Source organism: Antechinus flavipes, chromosome 1, assembly GCF_016432865.1.
Source record: "Antechinus flavipes isolate AdamAnt ecotype Samford, QLD, Australia chromosome 1, AdamAnt_v2, whole genome shotgun sequence".
Taxonomy (NCBI): domain Eukaryota; kingdom Metazoa; phylum Chordata; class Mammalia; order Dasyuromorphia; family Dasyuridae; genus Antechinus; species Antechinus flavipes.
Window position 1 is genome coordinate 701,776,331 of NC_067398.1, and position 17,883 is coordinate 701,794,213.

Genomic DNA, 17,883 nt, shown 5'->3' on the forward strand with positions numbered 1-17,883 from the left:
TAAGATTAAATTTGATAGGGACAAATATGAAGTTTTACACTTTGGCTAAGAAAATAAGCTTCTGAAGTAGAAGATGGGGAGCCATGCCAAAAGGGCAGTCCATCTGAGAGAGTCCTGAGAAATTTTATTAGATTACAAGCACACTGTATGTCAAAGTGTGATGACAGCCAAGAAAGCTAATGAGCTCATAGATCATATTAAAAGAAGCATAACCTCCAGGAATAAGAAAGTCTCAGTCCCACTGCCATGGTCAGACCACATGCAGAATACCGGGTTCAGTTCTGACAACCAATTTTAAGAAGGAAATCAGTGAGTTGGAGACCATCCAGAGGCAGGCTACTTGGACCCTGAAGGAAAATGAGTTCTTACCATAAAGATATGTTGAAGGAAAAACTATTTTCTGACCTGTAAAAGAGAGACTAGGAGGGACAAAAATGAACCCAGAGAGAGAAATGCCCAAGTAGCACAAAGGCAAATTTGGGCTGGACATTAGGAAAAACTTGCAGGAACCAGAGCTTTGCAAATGTGGAATGGGGTGCAGGGACCCAAGCATTCCCATAAAACCTTCAATAATCCATCTCAAATACACTTGAATCTTTAAAATTGAGCAAAAAACATTTGTTTAAAATTTGATATCTGACTTATAAATCTATTCATGTTTCTAGGTTAAATCATCTCAGTCACTCCTTCCAGAGTAGTCTCCCACATTAGATGTGGAATCTGGAGGAAGGAAACACAGCCAATGCAGAAATTTATTTTTGCTTGGCTATGCATTTCTCTCTTAAGAGTTTTATTTTTCTTTGTTTCCCCTCCCTCCTGCCTACGCCCCCCAAATTTGTGGGGAACAGGAAAACACCAAACACTAAGTGGTCAGGACACACAAAAAAATGAAAATACAGCCCATAAGAAGCCCTAAAGAAGCATAGATTCAAGAGCACGGCTGGGGAATGTCCAGCTGGAGCCATAGAAGACTCTGCAAATCATTTGCTAAGGCAACTGCAGGCGCTAAAGAGCTGAAAACCAGGCACAACTAGCTCCCACTGCTTGAGCTCCATGGCCCAGGGAGTGATGCTATAAATATTCAAATGGTCCTTGGCTGAAAAGGTTGCCCAGCCCTGACCCAGAAGAAGACAACAGCCAATCAAGGTAGGGAAGGAACTAGTGGAAATATGGTGGGGAAATCCCAGGGAGGGTGCAAGAGATTCTCATTCTAATGGCTACCTTCAGCACATCAGCCTTTCCCCAGCCTCTATTTTCACATTTATAAAACAAAAAAGGCAACATTTAATACTAGCCTTCCCTCACACCTCTGGACAAAAGCATTTGGGTGAACCTCACAACTCTCCTAGCAGCTCTCTAGAGCTAAAAGACCAAACTGTCCTATGAAGTGGGAAGTCAGGAAGACCAGGGTTCAAATTATGTCCCTGACATTCTGGGAGTCCCAGACAACCCTCTGAAGTTCTAAAGTCATCTTTGGTGACTGAGCTTTTAATACTTGAAGAAGTCTCTTTACCACTATTTCTCCAAACTCGACCAAAAATCCAACAATAAAGTCTGCATACAAATGGAGACAACCAAGTGAGGAGCTGGCCAAGCTGAGCAGCCTGACAAGGCTTCTTATGAACTTTAAAGCTTATTTTCTAAGAGGCCACTGAGAGGTTGAATGATAGAGACAAGACCTGGACTTTTTGCGTCTATAAAAAAACTAAATGTGCCATATACAAGAATTTAAATAGAAAATTCATATGGAGTGGCAGCGATACTTGATTTTTTTTTAAATCATATCATTAAAAATTACTTTGAATAAGAAAGATTTTATAGGAGCCCTACAGTTTTATTTTCAAAAGTTGAATTGATTTACAATAATTCATAAAATCAAAAATCCTGATATAATTCATATAAATTTACTTCAAACTAATTTGCATTTACTTTACACAGTTAAGTCACTTTATATGAATGAGAAGAGAATTCCCGCCAGCAAAAACATCTACTATGGCAGATATTGTCTAAACACACCCAATAAATAGCAGAATAAATAAATAAATAAATCCTGCTGATTAGATTTCTTCATTTTCCCCTCAAGCAGCATTTTAAGAAACACAATCTTTTAATGATTATTTAATTTTCATGTAACTAGAATCTAAATCCTTTACATACCACACAGCAGGCTCACTATAAATGATCTCATTTTTCATAGAAAAAAACTAATTACATGGTTCAATAAGTTGCCTATGGTAAAACAACCATTTTATTTACATTCAAAAGGTGGACCTTAGCTTAGTCTCAACACTCTTGCTAATTCCAAGCATATTTAGCTTTAAGAGTTCTCTCTAATTTATTAGTCGCACTTCTTTCTTGGCCACAGAAGAAAAAATTCTTTCATTATGATCCTGCCAGGATTTTATAATTCAAGTTTATTACTTATCAAATTCTTAATATGTATTTGACTTTCTTTGAAGCACATAATTACCTATTAAATCTAATCTTATTTCAGTAACTATACATTAGAATCATTTAGATAATAGTCAGGCAATGCAGGCTACATTGTTTTACAACAGAAACAAATTCATTTTGTTTTTTTTTTGTTTTTTTCAAAAATGAGAACAGTAAAATAAAGCAACAGATAACTGTCATTATTTGATTCAGGAGAAAAATATATCAAGTTCCTGAATAATTTAAATTCTAAATTTTAGAAACTCTCCAACATCAAAACAGACTTCAAAAAGTACAGAACTTGCTATTTTACTGCTTCTCTTTTTTAAATTGCCTTGGATACCAGCATTTAGCAGTAATTTTTTCTTATAATGATTTACAAAGGTATCCTTAGTCTGCTCAAAGAACAGCAAACATGAAAGGTGGATTTTAATAACAATATAAATTCTGATTTATCACAAAGCAATGAAATCCATAGTACGATGTGAAATGTGGATGCATGAAACACTACAGATCACGGATGCATAGAAGTATAGAATTTACATGTAATTTTTAAAGATTTTCTAACACATTTCTCTGTTTGAGAAATACTAAATAAACCCATATGATTGGGGGGGGGGGGGGGTAAGGGGGGAAAGCATTACTCCTGCTTCCAATTTAACCAGAGGGATTCATTTCAATGAATCATACATTGGCCACTAGAAATGAAGGGAGAGGAAAAAAAACTCTGGTAGGAAGAAAAGCAGGAGGTAAATTTCCTTTTTTAAAAATAAATTAAAGTGAAATAAATGACATTTTGCCCACAGTCCTAATGCCTGTCAATTTTATGGGTAAAGGTTGTCACTTTCAAAGGAAGCAATTTTTTAAATCCCAAATGAGAACAAGCTCTCATTTAATAAATGTACTTGAATAGGTTTATTTTATTAAGTCTAAAGAAATTACAAGATACCCATGAACATATGACAGCATATGCAAGTCATGTGCTGTTTGCCTAAATATGCTGCAGAGAGCTATAGTTTCAGAAAACCCATATCCACACTAAATACTGGATTGCTGGGGGGGTTTTTTCCCCCTTTAGGATTTTAATATGCAAATTCTCTTCCTCTATATTCTCCATTTTGTTCTTTTTTGTCCATTGCTCTTCTTTAAATCCCTTTCATGCCTGAAAATATGTTCTCAGGTCTTGTGAAACTGATTCATGAAGCAGATGGTTCAAGCTATTTTTTTTTTTTAAAATGGGCCTGAAATGAAAATCTTTCTTGCCAAAACATAATGCTATCCAAACAAAGCCTGTTTTAAACTCATGGCTGGACGATAGGTCATGCTGTACTACCACTACTATCATCCCCCACCCGCCAACCCCACCCCTACATATAATGTCCCTATAAACCTATTCTTTCTCTTCTTCCAGTTGACTTCAGGTCATTTAATATAGTTGCTACTAGCATAGTTGTGTTTTTATTTTACATTGATACATCAGAGCTAAGGTTACGCTATTTAATAAATGTAATAATTCTCATAATAGTTTACTAGGAAGGGTACTAGGCTACCACTGTTTTACAAATGTCAGGACAAACATGCCAGCTACAAGAGTTCTGAATTGGTCATATCTAATGACTAACTGACTACAAATTGGCTGAGAAAAAGGATTCAGAATAGTTCCTACACTGCTATACTTCTTAAATCATGTAGAATGGCTATACAACTGTAGAGTCATCTGTAAAATCTACAGAGGACTTCAAACACCCACCATTCACAGCATGCTTGTAAGCTGGTGCTTATATGAAGTAAAGGTAGACACTACAGATGGACAATGAACAGAGACCAAGATTTACCAAGAAGGCAAGAAGGGGACTGAATCACATTTGGAAAAATGCTTGAAGCAGTCGATGATCCTAAGCTGATTCCCAACACAGAAACCTTTTAACACCAATATTCTCTTTGGCATGCTTTGTGGTTTTGAATCATGGAACACCACAATCTTTGAAGAATCCAAACTTTGGAAGACCCAAAGGGCAATAACAAGTAGAAACAGGCCGTAGCACATTACTAACAAGGAACAGCATTTAAGAAGTAGTATAGAAAGCATCTTTAGGGAAGCAGATGATTGAAAAAGGCAATCAGATGGTTAGAGCAAGTAGCATTTCACTCCTTTGCCGGGCATTTATTAGCACCAATCAATCAGCAAGTATTTTTCAAATCAGATGAGGTAACTTGATATTTGTTGAATACCCAGCACATGGGAGGTACTAAGTAAATGCTTCTTCCCTTTTTCTTTCCACTCATCAGGTACCATGAATACAAAGGGGAAAAAAAGGAAAAAACAATCTATGTGTTCACAACCTGTTTTACTGGGGAAGAGAGCACATGCAGATAAAGAGACAAAACAGATGAGTGGGATTGGAGGAGCATTCTAGAAAGAGAAGAGAAGAGAGCCCTCACTTGGTCTGAGCAATGGAAGACCTGACAAAGGTCAGGAAACATGTGAGAGAGCAAAAGACTGAGATAGGCAATAACCCTGCAAAGAGAAAGTGGAATGAGAAACTTAAAAGAGGAGCCTGCATCTCACTGGACATTAACAAAATACAACCAATCAATATGCATTTGCTAAACACCTAATATATGCCCAGGACAAATTTCTTGCTTTTAATTAGCTTAAATTTTAGGAAAGAAACATTATGCCAATCAAAAAAAAAAAAAAGTGTAGCTGGAGACAATGGTAAAATAATATGACAAACAGCCAAAGAAAGAAGTTGTGTCCCAAGCATATACTCAGCAGCCACCCTTGTCCTTCATGTCTCACTTCCCTGGGAGGGAAAAGAGGATCCACAGAAGCCATGGTGGTGCAGATCTGCATTCAGAAAGACCAAGTTCACCTAACCTCAGATACTTCAGAGCTCTAAGCAAAGTCTCTTTAGCTCAATTTTCTATTAAAAAATAGGATTGATAACAGTACCTACCCTCCTAGGATTGCTACGAGGAACACATAATAATTGCAAAGTGCTTAGTACAACGTCTGGTATAAAGAAAGAACTTAAAGGCTTGTTTCCTTCCATCCTTCATTGTGTTGAGTCACTTTATCAATCAATCTCTACAGATTTTCTCCTCCATAAAAAATAAAGGCATGAAGGGCTTGAACTGGAAAGTTGCAAAGGTCCTTTTTAAGTTTCAAAAATGTTATAGGGTCTGTGGTATTCCCCTAAGTGTTAAAATTGAGGTATAAGGGTTTTGCAAGGAACGATGCTGAAGAATTGTCCATGCATATGTTTTGGGGAAAAAAAAAAAGCTTTAATAATAAATGGAATGAATGAATGAATGAATCTACTAGGGAAAAAATGAGGTATAAAGGTTTTTTAAAAAGTCAAATATAAAAACAAATTCAGTTCTAAAAAAATCTGTTTAATAAATTATTCAATGTTTGATTACTAAGAATACGTCCTAAATGCTAAGAATTTCAAAGTGCCTAGAACCAGTGTCAGATGAATGTATACTGTTTCAGATGCAGGGGCATCTCAAAGGTGTTTTGATTTAAATGACAAGACTATATTCCCCTGTGGTTCTTTGTCCTTGTCTTTTAAGTTAGCTAATGGACATAGTGCCGAAAACATTCAAAAGTGGCATTTCACCACAGGAATTGTTCCATTCTGAGGGATGACAAACCATTTTTAAGGAATGCAAAAATAAGCGATAGAATAAAAATGGCAGCACCAGACTCTTGCCCTACTCCTGTTAACCACTGTCCAGCAATGCTTCCTGCTGTCTACAAACAGCAGCTATATCAAACACTCACCATGGTTTTTGACAGTCAAGGACTCTACAAAAATGGCAAAGCATCAAACAAACAAAAAGTCTTTCATTAAAGTAAATGAAGTAAATACAAAACTATAAGGTAAAAGAGTATATAAAAATCAAACAAAAAGTCTTGCCTTTCAGTTGATGAAATGGCAAAAATATTAAGAATGACTCCATTAATTCAGAAATGAAAAACTACTCTCACAAAATAACAAGATGTTTCTGTCCACTTTTCCAGAAAGTACACCCATTTAATTGCTCAAATCATATATTTCTTTTTTCCTCATATCTGTGGATTTTCTGAACTCAGATGCAATAGTTGCTTTCAGTCCTTCCTTTTGGTTTTACCCCTCATATTGCTTCTGAATCTTCCATAATTTAAATACTAATCAAATTAATTTCTTCTGTATATAGAATACCACTCAATAGTCATATCTCCTCTCCAAGTATGGGAACATTTTGTTAATCCAACTCAAAAAAAAAAAAAAAAAAAGCTATTTGCATTGTTTCAATCAATCTCACTTAGAAGGAAGAAAAAGGAAAATAATCACTCTATATGAGATGCCTCTTTTTAGATTCTTGCAAAGAAATCCAAAGGAGCACATGACACCAAATCTGTGATTTTGCTAATAAATTCCAAGAGAAGAAACTTCCTCCACCAATCCAGATCTCTGCAAAGTCTGGTCTCACAGAGATGTCAAATACACAGCATGGTGCTCATCGACTTGCAGAGGAGATTAAATGCAACTGGGGAAATATTAACAAAATAAAATACAATAGAATGTGGATAATGTAAATAAGTGGTTTTCCAAGTCAGTGAGACACATACAACTTATTATTAGGCCCAGCCTGCCTATATCAGAGTCTCCCTGACTCTGAGATCAGATCTGTCTTTATGAGGCTACATTCCCTAAAGATATTACAGAACTTACATGTATTATTTTAACTTCTTAATCTTTACCCATTTTAAACTATTTCTCAATTCATAAAGAAGTGAAATAAATACATCAAAACCAACATAAGATTTATCTCATATTTTACCTCATAAAATAGAAAAAAAGAAAAATAGAATAAAGTAGAAAAATAGAATAGACAGCAGATATGAAAATAAAATGTAATGGAAAGAAAGAAATAAGACGGAAAATATAAAGGCACAGAAAGAAATGAGAAGATGCTGCTGTCCTACAAGTCTTGATAAATGCATTTCTAAAAGAATCACAAGATTGGAAAATAGAGAGGAGATCCTCAGCAGTCATCTACAAGAATCCCTACACAAAGAAGCTCAACTCATAGTGAGCATAAAAAGTGTTCATCCTATCTTTGGGCACTATCTACAACTAAAATATAAATTTCACTAGTACCTTGAAAGAGGTACAGTCTGACAAATTAATATCCAGCATAATACCTAATTCAGTAGATCTCAATATTGAAATTTTTAATTAACTAATTTCTGCCCACATAAAACAGTCCTTATGATATAAGGGCAAGAGTCCTGAGATTTCACTAGTCACACTTGCAAATAAGCAATCTGCTACGTATCAGTGTTGTTTTGAGTTTTAATTAAAAATACTAAAGATATTCATATGCCAGAATGGAAGGGAGAAAAGGAGGTAGCAAGGGGGGAAAGAGAAAAGGAAATGGCAAATGGAAGAGAGAAAGAAGAGAAGAAAGAAAGTAGAAAGAAGAGAGAGGGGAGGAAGGAGAAGGAATGGGGGAAGAAAAGGGGGTGAAAAAAGGCGAAAGGGAAAGAAAAGAGGAACAGGTCTATAACGAAGGAAGAAGTGTAAGAAGAAAGGGAGGAAAGAGGGAAGAAGAAAGTGGGAAAAGGAGATAGTAAAAAGAAGAGAGAGAGACTTAAGAACAAATTGAATAAAGTGAACAAGTAGGATGTGGAATACATAGTTTAGTCGAGTGTAGTTTACTGCCCTCTGGCTGTTACCATAGGAGACAGTCTGGAGGGGAAAAAAAAAAAAAGGAGAGGGTCAGATCTAAATTGTATCCATTAAAGAGATATTATCTAGGGAGCCTTTAAATCCGTGTAAAAGAATTACAACTGGTAATCAAAAAGGAGAAGAGAAGAGAGAAGAGGAGAATCGAGTTGCTGTGTTCTGCTGTTTCTCCTTGAAAGCAATCTTTTCCCAAAGCCCCTCTTCTCTTAGGATGCTGCTACCCCTGGTGCAGACCCTCCTCACCTCATGCTATTGCAATGTAGCCTGGCTGATGTCCTCCTCCACTCGAGGTCTTCACTCAACTATCAAAATGATCACCTCCCCCACTCAATAATTTCCAGTGGTTCCCTATTACCACTGGGATCAAATAGAAATTTCTCTATCTGACTTTTAAAGTCATTCCTTCCTCTATTCCCCTTCCAAGAATACCAACTTCCCCACTATTCTTTGAGCAGGAAGGTTTACCTCCTAGTCTCTGGGCATTTTTTCTGGCAGCCCCACTTGTCTGGAATTCTGTCCCTCTCCATCTTGACCTCAAGACTTCTTACCTAACTTCTGCAAGAAGGCTTTTAAATCTTAGCACTTTCCCTCTGAGGGACCCTCTGGTCCCCCACTGTTTAGCACATTGTCTGGCACACAGTAAGCATGTAATAAATGCTCCCTGAGTGACTGACATCATGATTAAAGAAATCAAAAGTACACATGAACTAAATAAAAATTAAATTTTTTTTTAAGTAAACTAGTGGTAAATTAGAGGTTAGATGGAAAAAAAAACAACAGGCTAATGGAACTGTATGTTGATCATATTATATCAAGATATCAAAATATCTGTTATACAAAAAGTTATACAAAAAATAAAAGTGAAAGCACGATATTAAAAAGATCAATCCAATAATTTATTTTCATTTTTTTTTGTTGATAGCACTTTAAATAATATATTCAAAGATTCTTTAGAATGAATTAGTCAGGACCTCATATTTTTATTACTACCCTATTTCAAATTGTAATTTAAAGCCTATGAGAGGCTGAGACAATTTTATAAGGATGTTTTTTTAATGAACCTTTTTTTTTTTAAATCTGAACCTGAAAATGCAGAATAGCAGCTTTTTAAACCTAAAAGACTATGATAATTACATTAGACAGTAAAGTTCAGTGATTTACTCAACATCACAAAACTAGTATGAGTTCAGACAAGATTCTGGACACCTGACACCAAAACTGGTCATTTACCCATCACATCGCTCAGTCTCTCAAAACCCAATTAAAATTTTCAAATATTCTGAACTAACACTGAACCATAACCGCCACTGTATAAGCTCAAATGCATTTTCTTCATTTTGTCTGATTGTTCATTTATAACCACTAACACTTGAAATATGAAATTTGCATCACAAACAACTAAAATATCTTTTAAAAATAATCATCAGTGGTTTTTATAAAGCATGACACAAATAAACAGTATAAAATAATTATAAATAAACAAAAACACTTACTGTGTAATTCATGATGTATCACATCAACTAAGTTTGGTTCATCTCCCCACCAGAATATCCATAATTCTTTGCAATCTGGTTTGACATCACGGCGCCATACACACAGTAGATTGGCTTGCAGGCAGCGAATGAAACTTAACAGGATTGGATCATCCTGGGCAGGGGCTGAAATGATGGGCCCACAGTCGCCGTGCCCTCCAAAATTGTATCTACGCCATTTGATTCCAGTGAGTTCAGCCTGTAAAATGAGAGAGAAATTAATTATTTTCCAATTGTCTTTTTAAAAAAAAAATCATACTGCATCATGTCACCTTTTATTTGATATGTTTAAAGGTGACATCAATACTAAGGAGGTCATCATGTACCCGAAAGCATCATATCACAGGGGGAGAATCACACATACACACACACACACACACACACACACAGAGAGAGAGAGAGAGAGAGAGAGAGAGAGAGAGCGAGAGTGTGTATAAAAGTAAATTAAATGCCATGATTTCTACATCAATCCATTGGCCCAAATAATCATCATAATTTTGATTCACCATATAATTTTATTATTATATCCTAAGAATCTAAATGAGAACTTTTCTTACTAAAAACACAATTTATTCACCAAAGAAGATCTCTAATATCCAAAGTGTCAAGACCATTTAAGAATCAAAACTTCTTTATAAAAAAAAAAAACTTCTTTATAAAACTGTAAGGAGGATGAAGCTAGTATTCTCAATCAAATGCATTGACCTATCTTCTAGAACATAAGAAAAAGAAACTAAAGGAACAGAGAAGCAACTTCTCATCAGGGAAGAAAAAACTATAAATCACCTTTTTAAGCTTGATTTTAAAATAGTATTTTATTTTCCAAGTTCCTTTTTACTATGTTTAAATAACAGAAAGTTCAGGAACTTATCAATAAATTTGGTAACTTTATGTTTTGATTAGTACTATACATAATCAATGGTGAATTTTCAAAAAAATGAACGGGGAGAAAAGTGCTCAAGAAAAATTAATGAAAAGAACTAGACCAGAAATCCTGGAGGCAAGAGTACCATATACATAAGCAAATGAGACTCACCTAAGCTAAAATTAATATTTTGAACTTTTAAAGGATCTGGCACTGCAAAGAATACTGAATACTGAATACACAAAAACTAGCCATATTCAAAAAGTTAAACACTGAAATATAATAGCACTAAATTGAACATCAAGTGGATTAGTCTTAAGGGAATTTGCCACAGGAAAAAAGTTTATGAAACTGAATTTAGCTTCAGCTCTTCCTGGCAGGGCTCAGTGTTCTACAACTTACTGGCCTAACTTGTTATTTTATACTTGAAGACTGCATTTAACCATAATCTGTAATAAAGATCTGGCCCCACACACACAAAAGGGCATGGAAAAATGAAGAGACCCGGTTCATGCTTTCAGGAATGGTGTAACACTATAATGGAAGAACCTTAAGACTTCTCCCCCAGGCTGGTACACAGCCCCATTAAATGGACCTTGGCCCTTTGCCTCTGAATATGTTCTTTAGATGAAGGGATTAGAGACTGAATTTCAATATGAGTTTCAGTAGGTCAAGAGAGTAAAACTTCTGTGTATTAAGTATTATTAATAGTCTTATTATAATCATTATTATTACAGTACATAATGTCATTCAGTCATTTCATTGTGCCTGACTCTTTATGATCTCATTTGGGATTTTCTTGGAAAATTATTTCCTTCTCCAATTCATTTCACAGATAAGGAAATTGAGGCAAAGAGGGCAATTTGCCCCAGGGTCACATAGACCATTAAATGTCTAATGCTAGATCTGAACTCTATCCACTGTGTCACCTAGTGTAATATGATTTCAAACACAGGATTAAAATAATTGATCCTTGTTTATTTAAGGCCAAATATCACAAAGAAATTATAAATAATTTAGCAATGATTTTTTTTTTCTGTATAATTTTGCAAATTTTGCAATCTTCCTAAACTACAAAAAGAACTTGGTGCCTAAACAAAACATTTACCCAAAACATGAAGAAATTAAATAGATACATTTAGGTATTCATTCAATTGAACCAACATTTATTGAACATTATGTGGCTAGGAATTCGACAGCAAAAACAAAACAATTTCTACTTCAAGTATCATAGAATAGGATTTCAGAAGGGAGAACACATCCAGAGATAAGTAGGAACAAAATAAATACTAAGTAATTTTCAGCAGAGGAAAAGGCACCAACAACTGGGGAAGGGAGGGGAATATAAAAAGCCTCTTAATAACTTGTGTTGTGTTTAGAAGGAATCTAGAGAGTATCTATGCCATTTGAAGAGAAAAATATTTGAAATAAATAACATGACACGGAATAAACATTCAATGAATAAGTCAACAAGCACTTATTAAGGCCTAAAATCAAGCTTGCAAGCATCTACTACTGCTAGACACAGTACCGAGTTCTGGGGATGCAAAAAGAGACCCTCCAGGACCTTACAATTTAAGGGGGGAGACAACAAAAACATACAAAGCAAGTTATGTACTACATAAACAGGCAATAATTAACAGAGGGGCAACATTAGCTGGGGATGGGGGGGGGGGGGGCTTTCTGTGGAAGAAGAGAATCCCTGGAGTCAAAAGATAGAGGGGCAGCAGAGAATTGGGGCTTGAAGCTGACCTCAGACACTTCTTGGCTGTGTGAACTTGACCATGTTATTTCACTCTTTGTGCCTCAGTTTCCTGATCTATAAAAAGAAGGAAATGGGAAACCACTCCAGGAGATCAAGAAAAGCTGGATATGACTAAATAAAAACAAGGGATGGAGAGTTAACACTCCTGTGGTGGCTACTGCAACAATGTAGACATGGGGTAAGCCACATAAAGCAATGTGTTCAAGGGGAGAGGAGGTCAAGGCCAGAGATGTTGCAAGGATGAAGTCAGCAGGCCTTGAGGGTTCGAGGTGGTGAGGAGACCGGGATGACTGGGGGGGATGCTACTGCCTTCAATGGTAATAGGCAAAGTAGGGAATGGGGGAGAGACAAGCTGGCTGGGCAGTATGATTTGGAGTGGGATGTGGGGAGAACTATGGGCACTAGGCTAAGCCCAAGGAATTCAAAGAAAGGGGGAGGAAAACTGTTCCTACCCTGGAGGGTAACACGCAAACAATTACATACAAACAAGTTATACATAGTTATACAGATGATCAGGTGAGGGAAGTCACTAACTAGACCTAGTAAAAGTTCTTGAAGTTGAGATTTTAGCAAAGGTAGCCAGAGAAACCAGGGGCAGAATGGAAGGAAAGCATTTCAGGAATGGGAAACAAGCAATGAAAATGCTTGGAATCAAGTGAAAGAAGCAACAAAGATGGCCAGCATCGATGGGGCAGAGCATGAGGAGGAGGACGATGTAAAAAAAAAAAAACTAGAAATATAGAAATGGTTGTCAGATTATAAAGGCCTTAAAGGCTAACAGGCCCTTATATTTGATCCTAGAGGGAATAAGGAACCACTGAACTTTACAGAACAGTAACAAGATAACTTTCAAAATTATGGGGAGAATGGCCTCCATTAAGGAGAATCTTGAGATGGGGATACCACCAGCAAGCCTCTAATAAAAAGGTGATGAGGACCTGCATGGAGTAGTGGCGGATCACAAGGGAGAAAAGGTGATCTGTGACCTGATAACAGACAACAAAGCTTCTGCTTCAGATGCCTAATGTAACTGGATGGAAGGTGAGACCCTAGTCATTAAGAGGAAAGTTAGAAGGAAGGGAGAGCAGCTTTGGGACAGAGAGAACGAGATATGATCAGTTTAAGATAGTTGTGGGATATTCAGATGTCCAACTGGCTGTTGAAAAGATGGAGGTCAGGAGAGGTCTGGACTGGATAAACAGACCTGAGAATCACATACTTGGAGATAACAATGCGAGCTGATCAGATCACACAACAAGCTAATTAGTATATAGAGGAAGAAGAGAAGATCCAAGACACAGATCTTAAGGGACATCCACAGCTAATGACCATGATCTATACAACAATGCACGAAGAGACTAAAGTATAATGGTCAGACAAGAGAATATCAAGAAGAGAGTTTATCAAAAAAAGAATGATCAGCAGTATTGAAGTAATGTTTGAGAGAGAAAAAGCCATGCAATTTGGTGATTAACATACCATAGATGAACTGTGGAGAGAACATAGCTCCCAAGCATGTCTTGAAATAAAAGTAATAGAGAACTTTCTCAGGAATTTTGAGCAATCTGTTATCAACTTGTCTTAGGATTTCTGAGAAACTTTAATCACCTGACAGATCGTCCCATTTTGAACTGTTTAGAACAGTGTGATTAATATATTAAAGATATAATCCAAAGACAAAGAGAAGATATCTTCAATAATATCAATGTGCTTCAGATTTGTTGTCCTGTCTTTTATAAAGAAGATGCTACTGACTTATTAAATCTACCAAGCCAAAAGCTTTAAAGTATTTTTTTTTCCATTAGTGACAATTAATTTACACTGACTCATGGATACTCTCTCACCCAATTCGCTTAGGACCAATAATATACATTTGTCAAGAAGAGTTCTTGGGGTTAAATGTGCAGTGGGCAGTCATGGAAGAGAGGAAAACTAACTAGCTATTATTATTATTATATCAATAGCTAGCATTTACTTTAGCACATCAAGTTTTGCAAACACTTTAGAAATATTATCCAACTTTTTTTTTAAATCACAATAATACAAAGCTATTATCATACTCATTCCAAAAAATGAATAGCAGTTTGAAATTAAATGATTTATTCAGAGTCACAGAGTTACGTGTCTTGAGGGCATATCTGAAGCGAGGACTTCCTTATTTCAGGCCTCCCCTGAAGTTCCAGCTGCCTCAAAGTCTATACAGCACATGAAACAGAATTCCTGTTCCCAGATTTGTCAGTACCTTACTGTGACCTAGATGAGCTCTAAGGTACTTTTCAGTTCTCTGGTGCTAACCCTCTGACCCACGGGCAATTCTGTTCGCTTCTCTTAACCATCAGTTTCCTCACCTTTTACACAATCAGCAGAGCAAAGTATACCCTGCTTTATTCTCTTCTGCCCCAAAACTCCCCAAAATCCATGTCCTCCTCCTAACACACACCTGCCACTACACACACTCATATTCCCTGACAACATATAACACCAAAATAATACATCCATCTGCGGCTCCCACTAATGGTTTGGTCACATTCCTTTGGGGAGTCCTACTGTCTGGTTGTTTAGTCTCCCTCCCCTTTGCATTTATTCATTCCCTATACATCTATTACCAGAAACTCAAAGTTTTGGTTTAAAGTGACAGGTTGAAGCTTCAAGTGCAAAGTTCTAAACACTGCCAGTTTTAACGTAGTAAACCTGTGGAAGGCAAATGAAAATCCAGGAGGTCTCAAGCCTCTGGGGCTACTTTTCATAAAGTGGAGTTCTGATCATCAGGTGGATGACTTCATAGCATTGTTTAAAAACTGGAGAAGGCTGACTACTGACAAGCAGAGAGGCAAACTCCTGAAAGGGCTTTCAAATTTTCAGCCTTATCTCACTTACATTACTCCCCTTTGTGTAATTTAATTAGTATAACATTTACCTCTTTGCAAGTCATATCTTACCAATTAAACTGTAAACTCCTTCAGAGAAGCAACTGATCTCTATAATCCCAGGTAACAGCATAGGGCTTAAACATAGTAGGCGGTCAATAAGCATTTGTTGTTTGCTGAGGTAGCCAGCTACAGGCTAATAAATCAAATCTTAAGTGAGGAAAAAGTCAAATATTGTTACAAAGTACACTCCTGCTTAGTGTAATCTCAAATAAATATGATTAACAGCTCAAAAAGAGATACATGTTTTATATTAGAAAGTAGACAATATTTTTATAATTTTCCAGTTACATCAGAAATGATTTTGTTATTTTATTTAACAAAATTAACTTGCAAAAAAGGTTATAAATTCAATGGAAGGTGAATAATATAATGGACTGGGGAGTTATAAGGGAAGGACAAAATTTTCGTTTGACTTTTCTGGGGCTACAATTCTATTAAAACAACTACCACCAATACATTATTTCTTGCCAAATGAATAGAAATAATGAAGAATATGAAGTATAATTCGGAAAGAACATCAAAGGCTAAAGACTTTTGTGTCACTCAGAAGTTTTAAAACCTTTATTTCATAAATACTTTATTCTCAAAAAGAATCAATGGCATTGAATAATACTACAGAAAATAAAACTGATTATATTTTAATAGATAAGAAAAGATTCATTGTTGATGTGGCAAAGTCATCCTTGAATCAGTTATATGACTATAGTCAGACCATTAACTTGTCACATAATCAAAAAAAACTAAAACTTGTATTTGAACAAGAAACTGATGTTGAAAAATGAGTTACAGAGAAGAAAAATGACAGGTACCAATTTTAATAATTTATGCATTAGTTTAACCAATGTACATCAGTTACTATAATAAGAAGGGCGAGAAAAAGCCTGAAAAGCAACTTAGTCAACAAAAACTTGATTTAATTGCCAAGTGGAGAGAGAGCAGCAGCCAAAAACAACATCAGTTTAAAAAAAAAAAACCTTATTTGCAAAATCTTTCCCCCCCAAAAAAAGTTACTATCATAGAACTAGAGCTGGAAGGGGCATTGGTGATCATTTAGTCTTACCTCTTCATTTTACAAACAAGGACAGTAAAGCCCACACACAGAGTATGGCTTCCCCAAGCTCATAAAAAACCATACTTAAGAAATACTATTTTTTTTTTAAGTTTTGAAAGGATGAATAGAATAAAACTGAAGGCTGGCAAGAGAATCAACTAATAAGTGAAGTGAATTTGTGGACATTTAAGAAAATAGGAAGATTACAAGAAAAATAGAAAAGCTCTGCAAACTATCTTATAACACATTTTTCACCTTCAAGAATAATACAAAAACTACACTTGGACTCTAATAACACAGTCCCAGGTGGTCTTACAGAGGAGGTAGAAATGGCATTAAAGAGAAAAAAGCTTAGAAAAACAGCCAAATTGGACCGCATATACATAAAACGAAATCTGTGCTGGAAGCAGCATAATAGAGTAAATTCTAAAGATAACTACAGAAGGGATACCAAAGATATGGTGATAATCTTATATGTTATTAATAATGAAAAGGGCAGCTGAGAACATTATATGCCTATTTTCTCATCTATACAAAATCTTCATGAGATTAATGGGGATATGCATTGTGGACATATTCGACAGAGGCAGTTAGAAATAGGCTTTTGCAAGTAATGTTTTACCATGGGCTACATTCTTTTTTTGTTTGGTTTGGTTTATTTTTTGTGAGGCAATCGAGGTTAACTGACTTGCCCAAGGTCACACATCTAGTATCTGAGGTCATATTTGAACTGACCCAAGGACCTATACTGCCTTCACTGTGCCACCCAGTTGTCCCATGGATTACCTTCTTTGATTTCTATTATTTGATGGAAGGTAGAGAATACAAGATTTTCCTGGACTTATTATTTGCCAAACACAATTTTTTTTTTAATTTGGTAAAACAAAATGCCATCTTAAAAGAATTAATTCTTTCCACAACATCCGCCAAACATCAAAATAATTCAAGTTTCCTTGAAAATTGGAACATATCAATCAGAGAAATGCAAATTAAGACAACTCTGATATACCACTACACACCTCTCAGATTGGCTTAAGGAAAGGATAATGACAAATCATGGAGCACTGATTACATTGTTGGTGGAACTGTGAACAGATCTGGCCATTCTGGAGAGTAATTTGGAACTATGCTCAAAAAATTATTAAACTATACATATACTTTGATCCAGTAGTATTTCTACTGAGCCTGTATCCCAAAGAGATCTTAAAGGAGAGAAAGAGACACACATGTGCAAAAATGTTTGTGGCAACCCTTTTCATTGTGGCAAGAAACTGGAAACTGAGTGGATCCCCATCAATTGGAGAATGTCTGAATAAGTTATGCTATATGAATGTTATAGTATATTATTATTCTATAAGAAACAATTAGCAGGATGATTTCAGAGAAGCCTGGAGAAATTTACATGAACTGATGCTAAGTGAAATGAGCAGAACCAGGAGATCACTGTATACAGCAACAACAAAAGTATATGATAATTAATTTTGATGGATGTTATTCTTTTCAAATGATCCAGGCCAGTTCCAATGATCTCATCACCCAGAGAGAGAGGACTGTGGGAACTGAGGG

At 35.9% G+C, this 17,883-nt stretch overlaps 1 protein-coding gene across 1 annotated transcript in view; it reads right to left on the reverse strand.

The window, feature by feature from the left end:
* Positions 1-17,883, reverse strand: part of MED13L (mediator complex subunit 13L) — a 332,823-nt gene that overhangs the window by 261,417 nt on the left and 53,523 nt on the right. The window contains exon 2 of the mRNA XM_051976088.1: positions 9,668-9,905. Within this exon, the coding sequence (XP_051832048.1) occupies positions 9,668-9,905 (238 nt within the window). The remainder of the gene's footprint in view (positions 1-9,667; positions 9,906-17,883) is intronic.